This window comes from Carlito syrichta, unplaced genomic scaffold (assembly GCF_000164805.1).
Source record: "Carlito syrichta isolate Samal-C Ts95f unplaced genomic scaffold, Tarsius_syrichta-2.0.1 Scaffold288440, whole genome shotgun sequence".
Lineage (NCBI taxonomy): Eukaryota > Metazoa > Chordata > Mammalia > Primates > Tarsiidae > Carlito > Carlito syrichta.
Window position 1 is genome coordinate 75,088 of NW_007232536.1, and position 25,074 is coordinate 100,161.

General features: G+C 48.5%; 1 protein-coding gene across 2 annotated transcripts in view; it reads right to left on the reverse strand.

Annotated features, from left to right (window-relative positions):
- The window catches only part of ACSBG1 (acyl-CoA synthetase bubblegum family member 1), a 63,558-nt gene extending 39,566 nt beyond the window's left edge, over positions 1 to 23,992 (reverse strand). For both annotated transcript variants that reach the window (XM_008053770.2, XM_008053769.2), the window contains exons 1-2: positions 23,429 to 23,992; positions 54 to 154 (exon numbers count right to left, since the gene is read on the reverse strand). In XM_008053770.2, coding sequence (XP_008051961.1) covers positions 54 to 154; positions 23,429 to 23,556 — 229 coding nt within the window. In that variant the 5' untranslated portion in view covers positions 23,557 to 23,992. The remainder of the gene's footprint in view (positions 1 to 53; positions 155 to 23,428) is intronic.
- Between the last annotated feature and the right edge of the window lie 1,082 nt (positions 23,993 to 25,074).

A 25,074-nucleotide genomic window follows, 5' to 3' on the forward strand; every position in this document is an offset into this window, starting at 1 on the left:
ACAACCCAGTGCCCACCTCCCCCACCCCACCCAGCAGCCCCCTGCAGGCTTACCTGGAGACTCCAGCTGGCCATCCTTCACCTTCTCTGGGGCCGAGAGCTCGAGAGCGTGGCTTAGGGACTCTTTGGAGAGCGTCTGCCCATCAGTCTGGGAGCTGGCGGGGGTAGGAAAAAGCCTTGGTGAGAATGCAGTGGGCTGGCTTGGGCTTGAGGCCCTGGTCCCACACACATCTCTGCATCCCCAGGGGGACATGGACATCTCTGCCTCCTGCAGACTCCCAGGACCATCCATAGAGGAGAACCCAGCAGGAGTCAGGGGACAGGACCTCCAACCTGGCCTCCCTGCTGTGTGACTCTGGGCAATTTCCTGCCTCTCTCTGGGTCCCAGGGTCCCCATCTGGACAAGGAAGGGTCTGAGGTCTGACCCTGGAGAACTCTGAGCACCACCCCCGTAGAGAACTGGGTTAGGGAAGCCCCCACCACACCCGCCCCATACCCACCAGTCCTCAGCCCTGCCCAGAAACTCAGAGGGGAGTTGCGGATATTCCTAGGGCCCCCAAATGAGCGCCTCCGCTCTCCCTTGCGCCTGTAGACGCATGCATGTCTATTCACCCCGTGGATAGAACAGGCATGAGGTCATGGAGACCTGGGGCTCAGTGCCATCCAGCTTATCCTGTGGCCAGATACCCCTTGCCCCCAAGGCTTGGTGACCCTGGATAAAGGCTCTCCTCCTCTGGCCCAGGGGTTTCTGGGCTTCCATGACCATCTCAGCCGGACAGTCCCTCAGCATCTTTTTTCTTCAGGGTTTACCTGGCCAGACCTCAGCCTCCTGGGTGGTTGAGCAATGGATTTCAGTACATACTTCAGAAGCCTGCAGGGCTGCAGGATTGCACGACTCCAGGGATACATTTCACAATCATCAGCTATATAAACAGAGCCCACTGGAGTGGTGCAGTGTGCAGCCCTCCGGTTAGGACCCTGGCTCCAGGGAGTCTTGTCTGTCAGTCAGGGTGGGGCTAGTGCCATCCCTGCCCCATTCCCAGGAAACTGGGCCAATTACCTGCTTCTCACATTCGGTCTTACTCCTTGCTGGTACTGCAGGTTCCGAACAAAACTAAGTTTGTGAACACACCCAGGCCCACCTGGCGGCAGTCTGTTTAAGAACCTGGGATAGGTTTTAAAGCAAAAGACATCAGGAGGTTATGAAGGGAGGAGGACACAGAGAAGGGGCGTGGACGGGGGTGGTGCCGAGGTGGCCCCCTTCCTGGGAACTTTGATAGCGAGTCCTGGAGTGGCCCTTCTGTTGCTATGATGACCTGCTCCAGGGAGGTTGCTGAGGACTGCAAAGATGACACAGCATATTTCTGGGGTGAGGCCTGCTGTGCCGAACGCTGTGGAACTCACCCTGCTGAATTGGATCCCTGGTTCTGGCTTTCTGGGGTTGTGAGAGAAACTGCCTCCACTTTGGGACAAAGGAAACACAGGGATGTTCCCAAATGGTCCCTGAGCTGTGCTGCGGGCCCAGAGAATGACAGGGCAAATAAGAAGACACGTACACAGCGAGGCTCAGGGACCACACGGAGCTCGTCCAAGGCACACTGTGAGCATGGTCAATGTCCCCACTTTATCTAGGCCTGTGTCCTCAAAAGACGGGCGGCAGCGGGGCAAGCCCAGTGCTTAGAGCCGATCAGCCTCTGAAGTCACCAGCTGGTCAGCTACCCCTATACAGTCCTTGGCCATCTCAACTGCTTCCTCACAAACAAGTCTGCTTTTAAATCCTCCTCATCAAAAGATATAGGCAGCGTGTCTTTCCCCCCAGTAACATTTGCGTAAATGGGTTGCTTTTAAAATAGCCCAAACAAAGACTAAATGAATAGACAGCCATCTAAGGAAGCCAAGGGCCAAGCATACTCATGGTGACTAGAATTTTCTGTTTATAAGGAGGATGAGGCTGCAGGAAGCTCCTCCTTCCTATAGACAGGCGCCTTTTCTTGGGTGTCCAGTGCTATCGCAGTATCAAGTTTCTTGTTGCCCGGACACCATGCTTGTCTGGCAGCCCTGTTCTGTCCTTCTCCCTCTCTTCAATGAGTGAGTAGACCCTGGCCCTCTTCCAGGACTTGGTTTAACATAGACACCTCACTTATTTCTGTGGCTGGCCTGTGGAGAGGTTTATTCAACTCTCTATTATGTCCTGTGATTAGGGAATTTGGGATACCTGACTCAGAGATTGTCAAAACTTAATTTTCTTTTTTAAAACATATATTTTTTAAAATAAAAAGTGATGGAATCCTGCTATTTTGCCCAGGCTGGTCTCGAACTCCTGGGCTCAAGCAATCCTCCCACCTCAGCCTCCCAAAGTTCTGGGATTACTGGCATGAGCTACTGTGCCCAACCAAGATCAAATTTTTCAAATGAGTTAAGCTAGCTATTTTCCTTGCTAGGGACTTTGGGATTTACTTCCTTTAAGGGGATGTCGTCTGAAATGGAATGTGCTGAACCTCCTGTAACTTTTTTCCTGCTCTCTCAGGGTTATAACTGGTGACGCTTTCCTGACCTGACTTGTAACATAAAAACAGTCATACTGCGTTGTAGCCAGGGCCATCTGTCCCTCCTCAACAAAGCCACCGTTGTGTTGGTGGTGGTGGTGATGGTGGTAATAGTTGTTTTTTAGTTTTTAATCTTCTGTCACTAGCTGTCACTTTTTGCCACCATCAGTGTGCTGGCTTCTAGCAACTCATCTCACTATTACTTTGTCATTTCTTTTTGTAATAGAATAGAAAACAAAACAGTCAAGCTTGTCAGAATTGTAGGTTAAATCAGAGATGTTCCTCAATGAAACTTACCATGTTTCTCTCAAAAGAAAAAATCTGAGGTTTGGGGAGCAAACCCTACTCTGTTTTGACTCCTCAAAAGCACTTTGTGGCTTATGCCTATAATCCCAACACTTTGGGAAGGTGAGGTGGGAGGATCGCTTGAAGCTAGCTAGGAGTTTTAAACTAGCCTGGTCAACATAATGAGACCCCTGTCTCCAAAAATCACTTAAAAATTAGCTGGGGTCAGGCACGGTGGCTCAGGCCCATAATCCCAGCACTTTGGGAGGCAGGGCAAGAGGGTTGCCTGAGTCCAGGGGTTTGAGACCAGCCTGGGTGACTTGGTAAGACATCGTCTCTAAAATAAAACAAGAAAAATTAACTGGGCATGGTGGTGCTCACCTGTGGTTACTTGGAAGGCTGAGGCGGAAGGAATGCCTGAGCCCAGCAGGTCAAGGCTGCCCTCCAGCCTGAGCAATAGAGTGTGACTCCTACTCAAAATAAAATAAAATAAAAATTAGCTGGATGTGGTGGGCGTACCTGTAGCCTCAACTCCTTGGAGGTTGAGGCGGGAAGATTACTTTAGTCTAGGAATTTGAGGCTGCAGTGAGCCATGTTCATACCACCGCATTCCAGCCTGGGCAACAGAGTGAGACCCAGTACCCAAAAAAAGGGGGAAAATGCATTTTGATCCCTTCTGATTCTTGCTGCTGTTCCAGGAAGGGAAAGTGGTGGCCGTTAAGTGGCCCCAACAGGTAAGGTGACACCATTGTCAGTGTGGTCATAATGAACCTATGGAAGGTGATTAGCACATTATTGCTGTCATTTTGGACTGCATACATTCTGGACTGCATATATTGTATACTCCTTCTGGACTGCAGTGGTCCTGAAACTGGCAGAAGTCACCTGCCACAACAGAATGACAGCGATGGTGGGAGAACGGCCTGACAGGCTGGCCAGCTTCTGTCTGCATTTTGAACACCAGGAGGAAGAAGATCCTAAAACCAAATGGGGACAGGGTCTGTCCTCACCCTGGCTCACATGGGCACATTATAAGCATATCGCCCTACTCTCCTTTCAAAGATCACGAAAACCGAAAAACTTCGCAAGCGCCCACCTAGCAGCAGTGTGAGGAGCACAGAGGGCGTGCCCGGGCCAATACAATGCGAGACACATGTAGGAGGCAGGGGAGCCTGGGAGGGCCTGCGCTGTACTTTCTTAACCATCTATCTGTTGATAGGTCTCTCCTTACTCCTATCTTGCTGGAGGAGCTGATAGGAACCATTTGAACACGGTGCCTCCCAAGCCTCCTTCAATTCCTTCTTCAGGAAGTCTTCCTAGACTTTCCCACACCCTCTCACCCTCATGGTCTTTGAACACCCACAGGTTTGGGCTTTGAAGGCCACGCGTGGCTTGAGAGCAGGGTTCATTCTTGATTCTACTCTGGCCATGATTTTGGAGCTTAGTAAATGTTGGTGAGACCTAGCCCTACTCAAGGTGTCACTATGTCCTTTAGGAGGAGTCATTTCCCATGTGAACTTTTAGGGATCAAGACCCTGTTTATTTCTGTTGCTGTTTCTTTCCATTTAGCCCTTGACAGCCAGGCCTCTGTTCTGTATACAGTAGGTGCTCAACAAATGCCTTCTTGAAGCAGCATAGCATTGAGGTTCACCAGAGTCTGTCTGTCTGCCTGGATCCAACTCACTTTACTGGCTGTGTGACCGTGGATAAGTCATTGTACCTCTCTAAGCCTCAGTTTTCTGTCTGTATCCTATGGCTACTGTGAGGAGAAGACGATATATGGCAAGTGCTTAGAACGTAGTCAGCTCCCATCATTATTGCTGGGGGTTCTCATGGGTCTTTTGGGGTGCAAGAAGAAGATCCTCAGGCAAGATTGGGAGGGTGAAAAACACTATGCCAAGTCTAGGGGTCCAGTCACTCTCCCAGGAGACAGGACGGGGGCTGGGAGGCAGGAGGAAAGTGAAATCCTTGTTCCTTACACGGTCCTCAGGATGGGGCCAGCCGACCTGAGCAGAAGCACCTCTGGCATGGCACCTGTGGGGGGCTGCACCCCACGAGCTCACCCAGGAGAGGGCGAGGACTTCAGGGGACGTGTGGCCCAGTGCCACCAAACCGCCCTGCAACAGAGACACAGCGTGAGTCACAGCCCTGCAACCAGGCTGGGTGAGGGGAGAGTCGCCCTCCTTCCTGGGCATGACTCACCAGCTCTGGGGCTGGGTACCTGGCTGTGTCTTACTGCTTCATAGGCCCACACCCTCAGACCCGACGGAGAACAGCAGACACCTCACAGGAGGTGGCTGCTTGGGGCTCTGGTCTCCGTTCCCCAGGGTTAGCTGCTCACCAGGATGGGCCCATATGTCAGACGTCAGGACTCCTCCTGTTCTGCCAGTATTCCCAAGCCCATCCACCGGCTTCCCCCCTGCCTGTAGTTCTCAGCTTTCTCTGCTCAGGGGACAGTAGAAAAACCATCTCTGTGAAGGATGGAGAGTGTTCTCTCTAATTGGAAGAAACCGTCTAATCCTTCTCCACGTCCTAAAGATCCCAAGCAGGGGGAGGACCAGGGCCTCCTCCACACCCCCCAGCACTGGTCACACCGGCCAGGCCCTGTGCAGAGCCAGCTCCCAAGAGCTGCCACAGTCTACTGGCCTCCCCACCACCCTGCACAGCAGACCCCAGGCCCCCTGCTTCTCTTTAGCCTGCACAGACTGCCTCACCTCAAAGATCTGACAATGAGCAGCTCTCTCCTGACTCCCAGTTTGCAGTCTGAACACCCCAAGGGAGGACTCAAGGCGAGGGTGTGCCTGGGGGGATCTGGCTGCCCAGATGCTCACCTTCCTCCTCTGTGCAGCTGCCACGCAGAGGGCTCAGCATCCCCTCTGCTCCCACAGCCAAGGCATGGAGAGTATGGGTGCCCCAGGTTCCGGGTGAGGAGGCAGCAGGGCCAGGCATGAGTGGGGACCCGCCCCGGCCCGCCCCGGGGCTGCTGTCAAGGTGTGGCTCCAGATACCTCTGACCCACATGGCATGGGTCCCAGCTGCCCACCTGTGTGGCTCTTACATAAGAGGTGCGGGCGGCAGGAGAGGGACCTGCCGGTGCGGGTTGGAGAGGCAGCTGTTTGGCTGTCATTCTTGGCAGAGTCTCAGGAGTCTGTCATTGGGCCCCCAGGGCTGGGCGGGAAGCTTGACTTGTTTGGCTTGGTTTTCTTTACCTTCCTTTCTCTCTTTCTTGCTCCTCTTTTTTTTTGAATCAGAGTCTCACTCTGTCACTCAGGCTGGAATGCAGTGACTCAGTCACAGCTCACTGCAGCTTCAACATTCTGGGCTCAGCCTCCCAAGTAGCTGGGGCTACAGATGCGTGCCACCTAGCTCTGCTTTTTTTTTTTGTAGAAATAAAGTCTCACTCTGTTACCTGGGCTGGTCTCAAACTCCTGCACTCAGGCGATCCTCCCACTTCAGCCTCCCTAAGTGCTGGGATTATAGGCACGGGCTCCCACACCCAGTCGTGTTTTACTTTTCTTTACTAAATCGAGAGCTTTCTGTGCACGGGTTCTTTGCGTCATCTCCATGGCTCTGTCATGGAGGTCTTATTCATAGTCGCATTTTTCAGAAGAGGTGACAGAGGCCCGGAGAGCTCTAGACTGTCTCAGCATTCTGCAGCCAGTGAGAGGCAGGGCCAGCCTTTTAAACCCAGGCCTCCATGGCCAGGACACTATGTACACTAGGTTTACCCATGATACGTGCATCATAAAACTCAGCCAGCCGCTCCATCCCCGCCTCTGGAGAACCCCTACTCCATGGCAACAAATGCCCTTGCACCTTGCCCTCTGCCTTCCAGTGCTCCCTCCACCTCCTGCTCCACTCCAGGGACTAGCAGGCTTGTGGCAGCAGCTGGGCCCCCACCAGTGTCTTCCTTTTCCCTGGAAAGCCTCTCCCCACCCACCCTGCCATCTCCCCACCCACCCGGCCATCTCCCTTCTCCCGCTCTCATGCTGGGGGCTTACCCTGACAATCTGCCTGCATTCCCTCATCACCCTCTCCCCCTCGGGGAGCTCACCCACCCTTTCATCTGTAATTATCACTTGCAAGCCATAGCTCCTGACTCTCAAAGTACCTCTGGTTGAATAGGGGTTAGACGAGGTGAAACAAAATTAATAGATAAAGGCAGCCCTAGATGGTGTTTCAGGGATATTTGAAGCCCTGACTTAAGGCCAAGGGACATAGCACAGAGGCAGCGATGGGGACGGGGGTTGTTCAAAGACAGTCAGATGGCAAACGACTGTCAGATTGCTACACTAAGCTGGCAGGTCAGTGCCAGCATCCCAGCTTCCAGAGATTTCTGCCCTTCACCAAATTACAATTCCATTACAGCGTGTCTTGCCTATCGCCACCTCAGGATGCCATGACAATTGGGCTCTGGAGTGTTGGTCCTGAGCCTCTGGTGGGTTAGGGGACCTTTTAAGAGTCCTCCATCGATGTAATTCTGCACCCAGATGCTGTTTCAGGTTCCCATGGAACTTGGGAAGCCTGGGCTGTGTCAAGAACCCCAGAGAGGAACCCAGAACTCTCCCCCTCCCGGAAGAGCTCAGGATGGGCTTGCTCCCCACCCCCTCCCCGCCCTCCTGGTGAGCGCTGAGCAGTGATGCGAGTAAGTGGGGTTGTCAGTGGTGCTTGATGTGGGTGGGGATGGCGGGAGAAATGTCCCCCCACCCCCCCCGCACTTCAAGTCTAGCAGGAACCCTGCGCCCAGGTCTCTCAGTCCCCCACCCAGAGTGGCTCAGTGGCCACTCTGGATGTAGTTGCCAAATGAATGCGGTGTGGAAGCCCTGACAGCTAGGAAGTCAGCACATGGCTCACTCCGGGGTCAGGAGGGCTTGGGAAATGCATGGTCTTGGAAATCCATGAACTGACCTGTCGCAGCAGAACCTCCTCTAGGAAGCCTTTGGGGAGGTACTGCAGACATCAGGCTTCTTTCTGGAGCTGCCTGGCTAATCTCCTTCAAGGGCACTTAGCATTTAGGGATAAGGTATTGCTTTCTTTAAAATGTAATTGTCCACCATTAAATAAACATATGAAGTCCTTATTCCCAAGGTTAGAGATGATCTCTCCCTGCCCTGGAGACTGACAGTTTCTACACGATCCTCCTCCTTTCTATGAATGTCCATTACTTTCTTTCTTTTTGGAATTGGAGTCTTACTCTGTCACCCAGGCTGGAGTGCAGTGGCATGCTCACAGCCACCACAGCCTCAACCTGTTGGACGCAGGTGATCCTTCTGCCTCAGCCTCCCAAGTAGCTGTAACTACAGGCACTTATCACCATGCCCAGCTAATTTTTCTTGATTTATTATAGAGACGTAGTCTCGTCAAGTTGCCCAGGCTGGTCTCGAACTCCTGGACTCAGGCAATCCTCTTGCCTCCACCTCCCAAAGTGCTGGGATTACATGCATGAGCCACTGTACCTGGCTATACGTGTTGATTCCACACCTCCTCTGTGCCAGAGATTGTACAGACTTGTGGGTAGAAGTGAGGAAAATGACCGTGGTCCCTGCCTCAAAGGCTTAGGGGTTGATGGCCAGTTAACAAAGATGCAGTTACTATGGGGACACCAGGCCCAGGCTTGAGAAAGGGCAGCCTTCTTCGTTAAAGGGAGCAACTTGGCAAGATGTGAAGGTGTGATAATTTCATATGAGGCAGAGGGCAGGTGCCCCAGGCCACGGGGCAGGTGGCCAGAGAAGATAGGAGCCAAGGCCAGGCTGTGGGCCATTCCTGGCCATGGTTCCCCAGCTCACAGGGGCAGGACCTTAAGCAGAGGCAGAGATCTGCTGGGGACCTACAATCTTTCAGAAAGGATGACAGCAGGTCAGGGGTGGCTGAAGACATAGCGCACCCAGAATCCACCAGAAAGAATGTATTTGGAACAGGTATCCTGGAACCTTTGACTGACTGAAGCCCCCAGGCCAAGATCCCAGTGGGAGTGTGCTTGCTGGGAGGCCTTGGTGGGTAGGGCAGTATAGCCAGCCACCTCACTTCTAACTCACTTAGCAGTGCTGGTAGTGTCCAACTCAGTCAAGCCAAATCCCACAGCCTGCTACACGGAGAGAAACATGGCAGACAGCAAGCTCTACTACAAAGCCCTGAGGGAGTCAGCAAGTAGCCTAGTCTGACCCTGGTTAAAGTTCGCTTGGTACTGGGACATCTGGCCTCTAGCTCAAGCCCTACCTCCACTGTGTGACCTTGGGTAGGTCCTCGGAGCTCTCTGTCACTCCATTTCCTAGATGTCACAGAAAAAGGTCTTCCACTTTCATGTCTGTGATCGGTCATATGGGGACCTGAGCTGAAATTCTGCTCTCCAAGTAGGGACAAAGCTACAAGGCTGGGTGTTGCCAGGCCCCGAGGCCTGCAGGGACAGAGGAAAACCAGACAGGAATAAGAACAGCACCAGTTAGTAACTCCCAGGTGCCCAGCACTTACTATGTGCCTTACCCATCCAATCCTCACAACAGCCCCATAAAGATACATTACCACCCCCACTTTACAGATGGGAAAACTGAGGCACAGAGAGATGATAGAAATTGCCTAAGGTCATTCGTTCAGCAGAGTCAGGATATAAATTCAGCCAGGTGGGCTCCAGAGTTGATGCCCTTAGCCAACCAGCCATACCCAATAGTCTCAGGGCTATTGGGTGACTGGAGAGGGGCAGGACAAGGACAAGGAGTGGGGAGGTGTCGAGAGTGAGGCATCAGGGTCCTTGAAACCCCTGCTTCCAGTCATTCACCATCAGACTCTTTTGGAAAATGTGCCTGTATTAAATCTTAACTGAGACCTTTTCTTATGTTGTCTTGATGACAGGCATAGAACTGCCATGGTGGTTTTGGTCATTGTGGAGAAGACAGAGGAAGCTCAGGGCTGACACAATCTTAGCCCAAAGCCAAGACGCTAGCACATCCTCGTCTCCCACTGTCTGCCATTTTTAATGTCAAGTATAACTTTGGGCATACTTCTTCTCCTGTGAAGGCCTCGGTTACCCCATCTGTAAAATGGGGATGTGTGGATGAGACGGCCTCTGAGTTCCAGTTCTAATGACAGGTGATTCCTGCCTTTCTTCTAGGGAGATGAGAGGAAGGAGGAACGGCCTGGTCCTTAGGCTCCAGAGGAACTTTTGGGGGTGGGGCTGGGGGTAGCTGAGGTGAGACTGGGGGCCACTGGGGACATTGTGCCCTGCAGTGGGTCGATTCTGTCTCACAGACGTGGTCCTTGTCCTGGAAGAGCCCAGGGTCTACAGAAGAGGATGAGGAAGAGAAACACATATATAACCTGTACATGTGAGGGGGTCTCTGAACATGGCAGGTAAGGGGGGTGTGCAGCAGGGACACAGAGTTGCAGGAGACTGGTCTTCTAGAGGAACATTATGCCACCTTTATAAAAGTGAGAACTAAGGTTTACTGAGCACTTAGTGTGTGCCCAGCATCGTTCCTATTCCTTTACATGTACGAACTCATTTAATGATCTCGACAATCCTAGCAAGTAGGTGCTGAATTTAATCCCCATTTTATGAGGCAATTGGAGGGTAGAGAGATGGGGTACCTTGCAGAAGGTTATGCAGTTAGTAACGGGGACAGTTGGAAATCGAGGCAATCTGATTTCATTTTGCATATTCTCTTTTTTGAGTCAAGGTCTCACTCTGTCGCCCAGGCTGGAGTGCAGTGGCATGATCCTGGCTCACTGCAGCCTTGACCCACTGGATTTAGGTGGTACTTCCATCTCAGCCTTCCAAGTAACTGGAACCACAGGTGTGCACCACCTCGCCCAGTTAATTTTTTGTTTGATTTATTGTAGAGACAAGGTCTCGCCAAGTTGCCCAGGCTGGTCTCGAACCCATGAGTTCAGGCAGTCCTCTTACCTCTACCTCCCAAAGTGCTGGGATTACAGGCATGAGCCACTGTGCCTGGCTTAAAAAAAAAATCTTTAAAAAAAAAATTGAAGGATTTACACTTCCGAATTTTAAAACATATTGAAAACCTACGGTAATCAAGACAATGAAGTACCGGCATAAGGATGGCCATAGAGATGAATGGGATAAAATTTAAAATTCAGAAATCATTCACATTTACAGTCAATTAATGTTCTTTCTAAAAATGCTATTTATTTATTTATCTTGTATTCTTCCATGAAGAAGAACACAATGAACTGATTTTCAAGAAGAGTACTGAGTTGATCCTTTGAGAAAAGAGCATTTCAACAAATGGTGCTGGGGCAACTGCACACTCACATGCAGAGGAATGAAGGTGGATCCCTTCCTCACACCATATCTCAGATTAGCTCCAATGTATTAAAGGTCTAAATGTAAGAGCTAAAACTGTAAAAATATTAACAAGGAAAGATGATTGTATCTTTGTGACCTTGTGTTAAGCGAAGCTTTCTTAGATATGATGGCATAAGCACAAATAACAACAAAAATAGATAAGCTGAATTTCGTCAAAATTAGAACCTGTTGTGCTTCAAGAGACACCATCAAGAAAGTGAAACGTTAACCCGCAGAGTGGAAGAAAATATTTGCACATCATATATATGATGAGGGAATTGAATCTAGAATATATAAAGAACCCTTACAACTTAATAACAATAATAAAAGAACAATAAGAAGAAGACATAATCAGTTAAAACTGGGCAAAGGATTTGAATAGACATTTCTCCAAAGAGGTATACAAATGGACAAGAAGGGCCAGGCACAGTGGCTCATGCTATAATCCCAGCACTTGGGAGACAGAGGCGAAGGGATTGCTTGAGCCCAGGGATTAAAGACTAGCCTGGGCAACTTGGTAAGACCTCATCTCTACAATAAATTGAAAAATTAGCCAGGGGTGGTGGCACACCATGTAGTTCCAGCTGTCTGGAAGGCAGAAGTGGAAAGATTGCGTGAGCCCAGCAGGTCGAGGCTGTGGTAGCTGTGAGCGTGAGACTCTGACTCAAAAAAAAAAAAAAAAGCCGGGCTCGATGGCTCAGCCTGTAATCCCAGCACTTTGGGAGGCTGAGGTGAGTGGATTGCCTGAGCCTGCAGGTTCGAGACCTGCCTGGGCAACTTGGCAAGCCCTCATCTCTACAATAAGTCAAAAACTAGCCGGTCGTGGTAGCGCGCACCTGTAGTTCCGGCTACTCGGAAGGCTGAGGAGGAAGGATCGCCAGAACCCAGCAGGTCGAGGCTGCAGTGGCCGAGAGCGGCCACTGCACTCCAGTCTGGGTGACAGAGTGAGACTCCAACTCAAAGAAAAAAAGAATAAAGTACTGACACAGGCTACAACATGAATGAATCTTGAAAACATCATGTTAAGTAAAAGAAGCCAGTCCAGTCATAATAGGACATATATTGTATCAGTCTATTCAAATTAAATGTTCAGAATAAACAAATCTATAGATAAGAAAAAGAGTAGTGGTTTCCTAGGATTAGGGGAATCAAAGAGAAACAGGAAGTGACTACAAATGGTTCTAGAGTTTCTGTTTAAGAGATGAAAGTGTTTTTTTTTGTTTGTTTGTTTGTTTTGAGTTGGAGTCTCACTCTGTCGTCCAGACTGGAGTGCAGTGGCCGCTCCCGACCACCGCAACCTCGACCTGCTGGGCTCCGGCGATCCTTCCGCCTCAGCCTTCCGAGTAGCCAGAATTACAGGCACGCGCTACCACGCCCGGCTGATTTTTTGATTTATTGCAGAGATGAGGTCTCGCTGCCCAGGCGTGTCTCGAACCCGCTGGCTCAGGCAATCCACTCACCTCAGCCTCCCAAAGGCGCAGGATTACAGGCTGAGCCACCGAACCCGGCTGAGATGAAAGTGTTTTAAAATTGATTGTGGAGATGGAGATAATGGAATGACTTTGTGAATACCCCTCTTCAATTCATCATGGTCAAACTGCTGAAAACCAACGACAAACATAATATTTTAAAGGCAATCAAAGCAGGGTAAAGCGAGGTGGTGTGAACACGTTATATGAAAGGAAATAATAATAGAAATAATAGTTGACTTTTTTTATTTTTTTAGAAGTGGAGTCTCGCTCTGTTGTCCTGGTTGGAGTGCATTGGTGCAATCTTGGCTCAATACAGCCTCAACCTCCTGGGCTCAAGTGATCCTCCCATCTCAGCCTCCTGAGTAGCTGGGACTACAGGAGCTTGCCACCATGCCAAGCTAATTTAAAAATTTTTTTTTTTTTTTGTAGAGATGAGGTCTCCATATTTCCCAGGCTGGTCATGAATTCCTGCCCTCAAACAGTCCTCCCTCCCATCTTGGTCTCCCAAAGTGCTGGACTTACAGGCATGAGTCACTACACCCAATCTGATGACTGACTATTTAAGTAAATGACCAAGCCAGGATTGTTTACCAATGAATATATCCTTGAAAACCAAGGGAAACAATGACATTTTTATTTAAATAAAAGATGGGAGGATTTGTCACCAGCAAAGTGCTGTGGGTGGCTCTACATCTTATCTGCAAATTCCTTAACACTCCTCTTATCAGTAGGTGGAGGCTAATTCACCTCTCTTTGAATATGGGCTGGCCTAATGACTGGCTTCTGACAAGTACAAACATGGGAAGTAGCACTGTATGGTTTCCAAGGTTAAGTCGTACAAAGTGACACAGTTTCCACCTGATCCTCTCAGGACACATAATTGTTGGGTCCCTGGTCCACCATATCAGAAGTCTGGCTGCCTTGAAGGTACCAGGTTAAAGACCCTGTAGAGAAGCCACATAGAGGCTGAGATACTGAAGAGCCCGGCGGTTCCATATCCCAGCGTATTCAGTCTGCTTAGTTCAGGCACCAGACACATGAGTAAAGGAGGCTTTGAAATGGCCTTGGCCTCAGCCACTGGCTGCCATGTCATGAGGACACTCAAGCAGCTTCTGGAGAGGGACCCACTGGCAAAGTACTAAGTCCAACAGCCAGTGTGGAATGTCCCCCAGAAGCTATCCACATCTTAATCTCTGAAAGCTGTTAAAATAATATGGCAAAAAAAACAGAAGTTGGGAAGGGATTTGAAGATGTGATTATTTAAGGATCTTGAGACAGGGAGATTACCCTGTATTATCCAGTTTGGCCCTAAATGCCATCACTTGTATTCTTATGAGAGGGAGTGGAGAGTTTTATTTTACTTTATTTTATTTTGTTTTTGAGCCAGGATCTCACTCTGTTACTCAAGATGGAATGCAGTGGCATGGTCACAGCTCTCTACAGCCTTGACCTCCTAGGCTCATGTGATCCTTCCACCTCAATAACCCGAGTAACTGGGACTACAGATGTGCGCCACCATGTCTGGCTAATTTTTTGATTTTCTGTGGAGACAAGATCTCACTATGTTGCCCAGACTGGTCTCAAACTCCTGGGCTCAAGTGATTCTCCCACCTCTGGGAGTGCTGGGATTAAAGGCATTAACCACCGTGCCTGGTTGGAGAGAGATTTGACATACACAGAAGAGAAGACAATGTGACCAAAGAGGCAGTGATAGGAATGACGCAACTTTAAGCCAAGAGTGGAATGCTGGTAGCATCAAAAGCTGGAAGAGGCAAGGAACAGATCCTCCCCTAGAGCCTCTGGAGGGAGCACAGTCCTACCCATGCCTAATTTTAGCCCAGTGAAACCAATTGCAAACTTCTGCCCTCCAGAACTGTGGAAGAATACATTTCTGCTGTCTGAAGTCATCATGCTGGCTGTAATTATTATATTGGCAGCAGAAAACTGAGACATCCAGTGAGGAACAGAGGACTGTCAACCACTTCATGAGTGAGCTTGTAAACAGGTCTTCCTGCTCCAGATGGCTGTCATTGGCTGACATCTTGACTATAATTTCATGAGGGATCCTGAGCCAGAACTACTCAACTCAATTGCTCCTGGATTACTGACCACTGAAATCATGAGCAACAATAAATGACTTGTTGGTTTAACACACGACACGCTTGAGTGATTTATTAAGCAGCGACAAATAACTAAAACATCTTCACTAAATAAATGCTGTAAGAATTTGTTCAGGCTGAAGGGTCTTGTACCAGATGGAAATATGAATCTACAGGAAAAAAAATCATTGGAAATAATCACTGGAAATGCTAAATATATTAGGAACAAGACAAGGAGGTCTACTCTTACTGTCTCTAGTCAACATTCATTGGAGGTCCTAGACAATGCAGTAAGGCAAAAATGAAAAGGCAGCATGACTGGAAAGGAAGAAGTAAAACTGTCTTTATTAAAAGAAAACAAAAGTGTGTACATAAAAATCCCAGGGGCATCTATTAACACTTATTATAAAACTAATAAGTGAATTTAGTAAGGCTGCAGGATATATGGTCAATATTTAAAAATCAAGTGTATTTCCATATACTAACAACAAATGATTGGAGAATCAAATCAAAACTGTAATGTATATAGTGTCAAAAACATGATACAATTCTTAGTAACAAATTTAACAACAAAAAAAATCTTAGCAATAAATTTAAGAAAAAATGTGCGAGATATCTACCCTGGAAACTGCAAATCATTGCTAAGAAAAATCAGACTTAAATAAAGGAAAATACATACCACGTTCATGAATCAGAAAATTCACCTCATGATTCCAAATTTTACATGGGAATACATAGGATCTAATTTATTAGTAATCAATTGTTACATAAAAAATATCTCTCTCTCTCTCTCTCTTTTTTTTTTTTTTTGAGTTGGAGTCTCACTCTGTTGCTCAGGCTGGAGTGCAGCGGCATGCTCACGGTCACCACAGCCTCAACCTGTTGGGTTCAGGTGATCCTTCTGCTTCAGCCTTTCAAGTAGCTGGAACTACTTGGAACATGCCACCACGCCCTGCTAATTTTTTGATTTATTGTAGAGACAAGTTCTCACCATGTTGCCCAGGCTGGTCTCGAACCCATAGGCTCAGGCGATCCTCTTGCCTCAGCCTCCCATAGTGCTGGGATTACAGGTATGAGCCACTATGCCCAGCTCCCCATATTTAGCAACTTAAAAGCAAACATTTATGATCTCACAGTTTCTGTGGGCTGGGAATCTAGGAGCAGCCTTGCTCTGGTTCAAAGTCTCTCGCGGGGTTACAGTTAAACTGTTCAGTTGGGGCTAAGTCACGCAGAGCCTCAGTGGAAGAGAATGTGTTTCCAAGCTCACTCATGTGGTTGTTGGGGGGATTCAGTTCCTCACAGGTTTTTGGACTGAGGGCCTCGATTACTCACTGGATATAGACCAGAGGTCTCTCTTAAGGACTTGCCACATGGGCCTTTCTCTCAGAGACAGCAAGGAAATGAGAACAGTCCTTTTGTAACCTAACCTCTGACATGAAATCCCATCATGTTTGCCATTCTCTACATGTGAAATGAATGCTAGATCCAGGCTACATTCAAGGGGAGGGGTAACACACAAGAACCCAAAAGCAAGGATCACTGAGAAGGATCCTGGAGGCCGCCTGCTGCACCTGGGATGCCAAAACAGTACTGCAAGTAGGATAATCCATGAAGCTGGAGGACCAACACTGCCTGATTTCAAGACCTAGTATAAGATCGTGGTAATGAAGATAGCATGGCACTGACATAAAGATGGAAAAATAACTCATAGGAAGAACATCCAGAAATAGGCTTATACATGTGTGGTAAATTTTTGACAAAGGGGCTAAGGCAATTTAATGTGGGGAGGGAACATCACTTTCAACAAATGGCACTTAAATAACTGAATATATATGTGAAAAATTTTAATTTGAAATGAATCATAGACCTAAATGTAAAAGCTGAAGATGTAAAGCGTCCAGTAGAGCACCTTGGAATGGCAAAGACTTCTTAGAGGGGGAACTAACCATAGAGGAAAAAAGTCAGATTTTGGACTTCATTAAATATAAAATGTATGTTCATGAAAAGACACCATTAAGAATACAAAGATAAGCCACAAACTGGGAGAAAATATTTGCAATACATATATACAAAGCACTGATATCTGAAAAGTATAAAAAATTCCTACAAATCAAGGATGAAAGGATTAAGGACCCAATTGCAAAATAAACTAAAGATTTGAATAGATACTTTACAAAAGAAGATATAGAAATGGCCAATATGAGCCAGGTGCAGTGGCTCACACCTGTGATCCCAGCACTTTGGGAGGCAGAGGTGAGAGGATTGCCTGAGCCCAGGGTTCAAGACCAGCCTGGGCAACTTGGCAAGACCTCAATCTCTACAATAAATTAAAAAAAATTAGCCAGGCATGGTGGCACGCACCTGTAGTTCCAGCTACTTGGAAGGCTGAGATAGAAAAAGATTGCCTGGCACCATCACAGCCACTGCATTCCAGCCTAGGTAACAGAATGAGACTCTGACTCAATAAACAAACAAGTAAAATGGCCAATATGCACATGAAAATATGCTCAACATCCTTGATCATCAGGGAAATTAAAATTAAAGCCACATGAGATATCACCATTCACCTATCAGAATAAAATTAAAAAGAGTAATATTACCTAGCACTAACAAAGAGGGGGAGTTGGAAATAACCACTTTGGAATACTTCTGGCAGCTTCTTTAAGCATACACCTCTTCCTGACCCAGGAATCCTCTTCCTATGTAGTTACCCAAGAAAATAAGGACCTATGTCCACAAAAATCCTTCCACAAGAATTTCATGGCATTTTATTCATAAAATCCTCAAACTGGAAACAATTCAAATGCCCATCAACAGAATAACAGATAAACAAAATGGGGTATAGCTATATAATGAAATTCTACTTAACAGTACAAAAGAATGAACTGCTAAAACACTGGGCAATGGGAATGAGTCTCATAAACATAGTGGTGAGTGCGGGGAGTCAGACGCGGAAATGTTCGTTCTATATGATTCTATGTATGAGGTATTCAATAACAGACAGAACAGGCTGGGCACAATGGCTCATGCGTATAATCACAGCACTCTGAGAGGTCAAAGCAAGAGGATGGCCTGAGGCCTGGAGAACATAGCAAGACCTCATGTCTAGAAAAAAAATTAAAAATTAGCCATGTGTGATAGCATGTGCCTGTAGTCCCACCTACTTAGGAGGCTTAGGCAGGAGGATTGCTTAAGTCCAGGAGTTGGAGGTTACAGTGAACTATGATTATACCACTGCACTCCAGCCTAGGCAAGACGCTGTCTCAAAAAAATAAATAGGGCCGGGCACAGTGGCTCATGCCGGTAATCTCAGCACTTTGGGAGGCCAAGGCAGGAGGATTGCTTGAGCCCAAGAGTTTGAGACCAGCCTTAGGCAACATAGTGTGACCTCGTCTCTAAAAAAAATAAATAAATTAGTTGGCCATAGTAGAGTGCATCTGTAGTCCCAGCTACTTGGGAGGATGAGGAGGGAGGATTACCTGAGCCCAGGAGTTCTATATCGCAGTGAACCGTGTTAATTAAATTAAATAAAACAGGAACAGTCAGAACAGAGGCTGTTCAAAATAGTTGTTGCTTATGGGAGAGTGGAAATAGAGACTGACTAGAAGGGGACACAGAGGAAGTTTCTGGGGTGATGAAAACATTCTATGTTTCAACTATGCTGTTGATGACATGGGGGTATACGTTTGTGAAAAGTCATCAAATTATACTCTATATGTTTCACTATATAAAATTTTTGTCTCCATTAATAAAAACCCAATAATCTATTCAATTCTGCAGATACAAATTCTGCAAATATAAATTCTTTTTTTAAAATTATGTATTTATTTACTATTAAGGATGGGAGTCTTGCTGTGCTGCCCAGGTTGAACACAAATTCCTGGGCTCAAGCGATCCTCCCAGCTCAGCCTCCCGAGTAGCTGGGTACAAGTCATCATGTCCAACTGAAATGTAAATTCTTATATGGCAGCTTCTCAGGGCCAGGATCTGAGCTAGACCCTAGAGGTCCTTCACATGGTCACAACCTCAACAGTTCCCAAAGCACCTTCCCAGCCCTGTTCCCATGTGTTCCTTACAGGCCCTCTTGCAAGGAGCCAGGGTTGTCTGGGCAGGGGGCCAGAGATGGGACACAGGGGTCTCTCATAGGACCCAGTGTGAGATAAGATGTTCTTCCATCACCACTGTCCCTAGCTGAAACTGTGCCTTTTGCAGGGATGAAGAGGCAGATAGCAAGTTGCCCTTCCCTGAAGGTATTCAAGTCAGAGTAGACTGATACTATGTGAGTGTTGTAACAGCGTGGGTTGGACTTAGTGACCTAAAAAACCCTGCTGGCCTGGGAACCTGTCATTCAGAGGCTCGCCTGGGGACAGAGTGAGTTAGCTTTGAGCCGGGAGTCCTGACTCAAGGCCAGCTTGAGTTCTGCCACCCCCAGCTCGCAATGCTGCAGCTCCAAAGATTCTGCGCTGGTCTGGGCTGACCTACATCCTGAAGGTATTCGGATCTGCATTCAGACATCTGGGACCAGGGCTAGTTTTCCTTAGGGACTCACATGTCTCACGGATATGCCCAACCCTTTGCTTTAGGACTCTTGACTTCCTGTGACTCTTAGAATGTAAGCAAGTCTCCTACATATATGAACCTTCAAGTTGTGAACTTTCAAAGGCACGAACATGCGTTGGCATGCCCAGTCACGTAAGTTAGTTCATGGTATGCATTGTCAAGTGCGTGTGTCCTCTATAAGTGGTTGCGCTTTTGTGTACTTTATCTTTTGTGGACTGTATCTTTATTTCAAGCCCAGGATACCTAGTTAGGTACCTAGACTAACTTTGTTGGACTTACAAACAAACTGTACTTAAAAATGTGCTCTCAGAACAAAACTCATCTGTAGGGGGCTTACCGTAGTCCCAAATCTGGCCCCTTCCCACTAGATGTTTAGTTTTTCGAACATTGTAAGCTCCTTCCTACCCCAAGGTCTTTTTGTACATGCTCTGTCCATTTCCTAGAAAGCTCTTCCCCTAAGCACTTCCAACTCATGTTCCAGGTCTCAGTCTGAATGTTGCTTTCTCAGGGAAGTGTGCCCTGATCCCAAGACTGAGTCAGATCTCTGTTATATTTTCTCCATAGTTAAAAAAAAAAGACCAACATTTATAAAACATTTTTTAGTCAGGCACGGTGGCTCTCAGCACTTTGGGAGGCTGAGGTGAGAGGATTGCCTGAGCCCAAGGGTTTGAGACCAGCCTGGGCAACTTGATGAGACCTCATCTCTACAATTTAAAAAAAAATCACAAAACCTAGCTCAGTGTGGAGGCGTGCGTCTGTAGTTCCAGCTACTTGGAAGGCTGAGGCAGAAGGATCGCCTGAGCCCAGTAAGTCGAGGCTGCAGTGGCTGTGAGCGTGCCACTATGCTCCAGCCTGAGACTCTGATTCAAACAACAACAAAAACGTTTTATTGTAGTAAAAATGTTATAACATAAAATTTGACATTTTAAGTCTGTTTAAGTGTATAATTGAGTGGCATTGGTACATTCCCTCATATTGTTTTTGTTCCTTCATGGCACCTGTTACAATTACAGTTTAACAAGTGGTTGTATAATTATTTGTTTTGTTTTGCTTGAGTTGGAGTCTCACTCTGTCACCTAGGCTGGAGTGCAGAGGTACAGTCATGGCTCACCATAGTCTCTACCTCTTGGGCTCAGGTGATCCTTCCACCTCATCCTCTCTAATAGCTGGGAATATAGGTGCACGCCACCACATCTGGTTAATTTTTTAATTTTTTTGTAGAGATGTTGCCCAGGCTGGTCTCAAACTCTTGGGGTCAATCAATCCTCTCACTTCAGCTTTCCAAAGTGTTGGGATTACAGTTGTGAGCCACCATGTCCAGCCATAATTATTTGTTAATGTCTGTCTTCCCTGCACACATGTAAACTTCTTAAGGCAGATATTTGTTTATATTCTGTGATGTTCTCCAGTGCTTAGCACAGTGCCTGAATAAATAATTATTAATAAAAAATAAACAGTAAATAATTTTGAGTTGGGTGTGGTGGCACACGCCTGTAATCCCAGCACTTTGGGAGGTGGAGGTGAGAGGATTGCCTGAGCCCAGGGGCTCAAGACCAGCCTGGGAAACCTGGCAAGACCTCGTTTCTACAATGAATCAAAAAATCGGCTGGGACTCAGTGTAAGTGCCGTCAGTTCAGAGCCGGCCATCCTTCCCTGGGCCAGTCAGGACCCTGGGGCTCCCTCTCACAGCCTCCTGCCTCCAGCCCACGCCTAGTCCAGCCTGCACTCACCGCTCCAGATGCACCTCCCCCAAACCAGGCTCTCCCAGGCTTCTGCAACTCCCACCCTTCCCAGGGCTCCCCTCTGCCTCCTCCTCCGGCCCTGGTCAGCCCTAGCCGTGCCACATCAGCCTCTCCAGATCCCAGAGATAGCCTGGCCTCCACCTGACGGATCTCATGGCCACCTGTGACTCCTCCACACCTGTGGTCAGCACAGTGCCCTCTGCCGGCCATCTGGAGCATCCACAGCCACACCTGTGGTTAGCACAGTGCTCCCCTGCCAGTCGTCCAGGGCATACACAACTGTTTAAACACACCATGAACTGTCTCTTTATAAGGTTCCTTCCAAGCTTCTCCTCCATAAACAGGTTTCTTAAGTCCCCAGGAGACAGGTGTCTCTCCTGGGCAGAGGGATTCCCGGGGGCCAGGACCCAGGACATTTTCAATGGATACTTCTGTTGAATGGCATGGTCTGCAGCCACAGCCTCAAAGGCCACAGAACACAAGCCATCAGGGCAGTGCCAGAATGGTCCAACCTCAGGCATGGCAGTTTCTGCCTCTTCTGGCCCCGGCCTGACTGCTCCCTCTAGACGCCTGCCCAAACCATGAGGCTGCAGTTCTGCAACTGGTGTGGCAGGAAAGAAAATTCATAGGGGTCAGGCCAGCGTGCAAGCCCTCCTCTGGCTCTCAGCCTCCTCCTTCCTCCACTTCCAGCCTCCCCTCTGCAACACTGGGAAGGGGAGTGGGGAGACAAGGCTTCCTCAGCCTATGGGACAGGCCCGCCTTTTCCCAGGAGCAGCTGCCCATGCCACAAGGTCAGGGCAGATGGGCAGGCTGAAGATAGAGCCATTTCCCACTGGAGTTGGCCCGAAGGGTCAGAGAAGCAAAGAAGGCCCATCGCAGGGGCAGCAGCAACAGCTATATCAGAGGGACCCCAAAAACCTGAATTTCCTTATTAAAAATTGTATATTTATTCTTACATATTTAAGCTTCAGTCACCTTCAAAGTACTCTCCATTGGATGCAATACGCCTATCAAGACGCCTTTTCCGCTGCTCAAAACAGGTTTTGAACTCGTCAATTTTGATACCTTTTAGTGATTCTGCTGGTTTTTGTTTCGCCTCTTTTACCTCAGCAAAACTTTTCCCTTTGAGGACATTTTTCATCCAGGGAAAACAAACCAAAAAAAAGTCGCTCAGGGTGAGATCAAGTGAATAGGGAGTATGGGGCACGGGGGTCAAGCCATTTTGGGTTAAAAACTGCTAAACACTCAGTGTGGTGTGGGCAGGTGTGCTCATACATCACCCATCACGAAATGGGCAAATGCACTGAAACAGTGCTAGCTGGTACACTGATGCCAGTGTGTTCCTAGAACACTTACCTAGAGGGGGAAGCCTGTATTGTAAGGCGCCTGCCCTCCAAAAACAGATAATTCCAGGCTTTTGGGGGCCCCCCCTTGTATTTCTGACTTTAGAACAACTGGCGCAGTCTCTGTAGCTAGAACACAGGCAGCTTCTCCCCGTGACTGCAGAGAGCTCAGCCCTTGGCACTTAGCCCCGTCCCCACTGCCCCCATCTGTTCTCCGCTGCAGCCACCCAGACCTCTCCCACCTCTGAGCTTCCGGCTTCACATTGCTAGGCCGTTCCCTCCTGCTCTTGTCTCCACTGTGACCATCAAGGCCCTCCTGATCACCCAGGCCCATCTCAAGCGCCCCCTGTTGGAAGTCTCTCTCTCTCTTCCCCCTTGGCCTGTGCCCCTCCTGGGTATAGGCCACAGATGTCTGGGTCCTGGAGTGGCGTATGTGTCAGCCTTCTACCTGCCTTCTGACTGGGCAGCCCTGGAGCCCCGGGTCCCATCTTCTCGGGATTACACACTCCTTGGATGGACATGGCTAGGGCCAGGGTGGGCACTGGCAAATGACTGGCAAGTTGAATCTACTTCCTCTGGTTTACAGATCAGTGGACTATCCACAGCAGAAGGACTTTGGGCAACTGAGCCACTGCACTCCTGTTCATACAGGGAAGCTACAGCCCAGAGAGGGCCAGGGACTTGCCAGGGTCACACAGTAAGCTGGAGTCAGAACCATTGGCTCTCCCTCGAACTTGTCTGTCATTAGCCACCCCAATGTCAAAGAGCTCCCTGAGGAGACAGGGAAATATTCTTGTTGATTGAAAAAATTTTCCTCCATCCAACTGCTGCCCCCAACTCACGCTCACCCATTCGTCAGTGAGCTTCTCCTGGCCATGCAGGGGAGCAGGCACTCTCAGAATCACTTCCAATGGCAGACTAGCTCTTATTCCATCTTAGAGACCATCTAGACCCTTCCCTTGATTTCCCAGGTGAAGACACTGAGACTCAGAGAGAGAAGACACTTGCCCAGTTTCACACAGTAGAGTCAAGTCTAGAACTTGGTCCACAGGCTCAGCGTGCAGAGATCCAACCACGAACCTACCTGGTTTTCAAGCTTTCCTGGGTGGTCTCCACCTTGTCGTGCCGGCTCTCGGCCAGGCCCTCTCTGCTGTCCGGCATGCTGGGATCCCTGGAGGGGCAGCCGTATCCAGCTCCAGAGCTGCGTGGCATCTGCCTTGGTCATCTGCTGAAGAAAGCCCAGTCACCCACTGTGAGAGGCTGGCCTTGAGTGGGCGGTGGGGGCGGGCATGGGGCAGGGGGAGGCGGAGACCAGAGTGACCCAAAGAGGCCCATTTCCTCTCTATTTTTAGAAGCTCAAAAAGCGCTCCTCAGTGCTGAAGTTGTTCAGGATTAAAACTTTCCTTTTCTTTGTGGTTTTGTTTCACTCAAAATGAGGAGAATTTCAATGAAGCCAGTGTTCTTTCTGATGCAAATCTGCCCTGGTTCTCCCAGGAGTTCTGGCCAATGGGCTCAGGGCTTCTGGGCCCCCCAAAAACCTCCTCGCTGACTTTAAAAGGCCATGGTGGAGCTGAAGGGGTTATCAGCATGAATCCAGACTCAGACCCTGAGGTGGCTGCTACCCCTGGCTGCATACACGCAGCAGCCTTGACTTACCAGAAACTGCATGTGGCAGCCACTTCAACCAAACCCCAGGTCCTGAACTGGGGGTGGCACCCCAAGAGGACCCCATGGTTCCTGCCATCAAGAAGCCCATTTGGGGGAAAGAAGGAGTCATTTCTAGTTCTGAGAATTGTCGTATAGTACACAGATGCATTTGCACTGAATACACATGGGTAGGGCGCGGGGTTAGGAGTGTGACTATTCAGGGATACCTGAAATAAGCCTGGATCTGTCCCTTCAGCTAAAGGGAAGATGTATGACAATGGCAGGTTTTCAGGCAGCCATAAAGAGATGTAGGAAGCTCACATAGCACAGAGGCTTTCTCTGAACACCAGAAGTCCATGCTCTGAGACTGTGTTTACTCCCCAGGGCTACCACAGCGGAGATGCCTCCACCCAGTGACTTGAAACAACAGAAATGTCTTCCCTCGCAGTTCTGGAGGCCAGAAGTCTGAAATCAAGACGTGGGCAGGGCCGCACTCCCTCAGAAGGCTCTAGAGAGGACTCTTTGTTTCCTCTTAGCTTCTGATGCTCATTGGCAATTCTTGGTGTTCCTTGGCTTGTAGATTTGTCATGTTGACAAAAAGATACCAGACTCTAAAATATTTTAGCATGTTTTATTCTTGAGCCATTTTTGAGGACTTAAGGCCAGTTACACCCAGCCTCAGGATGTCCTGAGAATGTGTGTCCACCGTGGCCGTGGTTATATGCATTTTAGGAATACAGAAGTTACAAAAACCATCCATCAATATATGTGAGGTTCTCATTGGTTAGGCCAGGGGAGGAGGGACATTTCCAAGTGGGGCTTGTAGGTCACAGGTGGGTTCAAAGATTTCTTGGCTGGGTTTGGTGACTCAGCCTGTAATCCCAGCATTTTGGGAGGGCGAGGCAAGTGAATTGCCTGAATCCGTGGGTTCGAGACCAGCCTGGGCAACTTGGCAAGACCTCGTCTCTACAATAAATAAAAAATTAGAAATGTGGTACATATACACAATGGAATATTATGCAACCACAAAGAAGGACAAACATATGGACTTCACAGCAACTTGGATGGATTTAGAGTCTATCA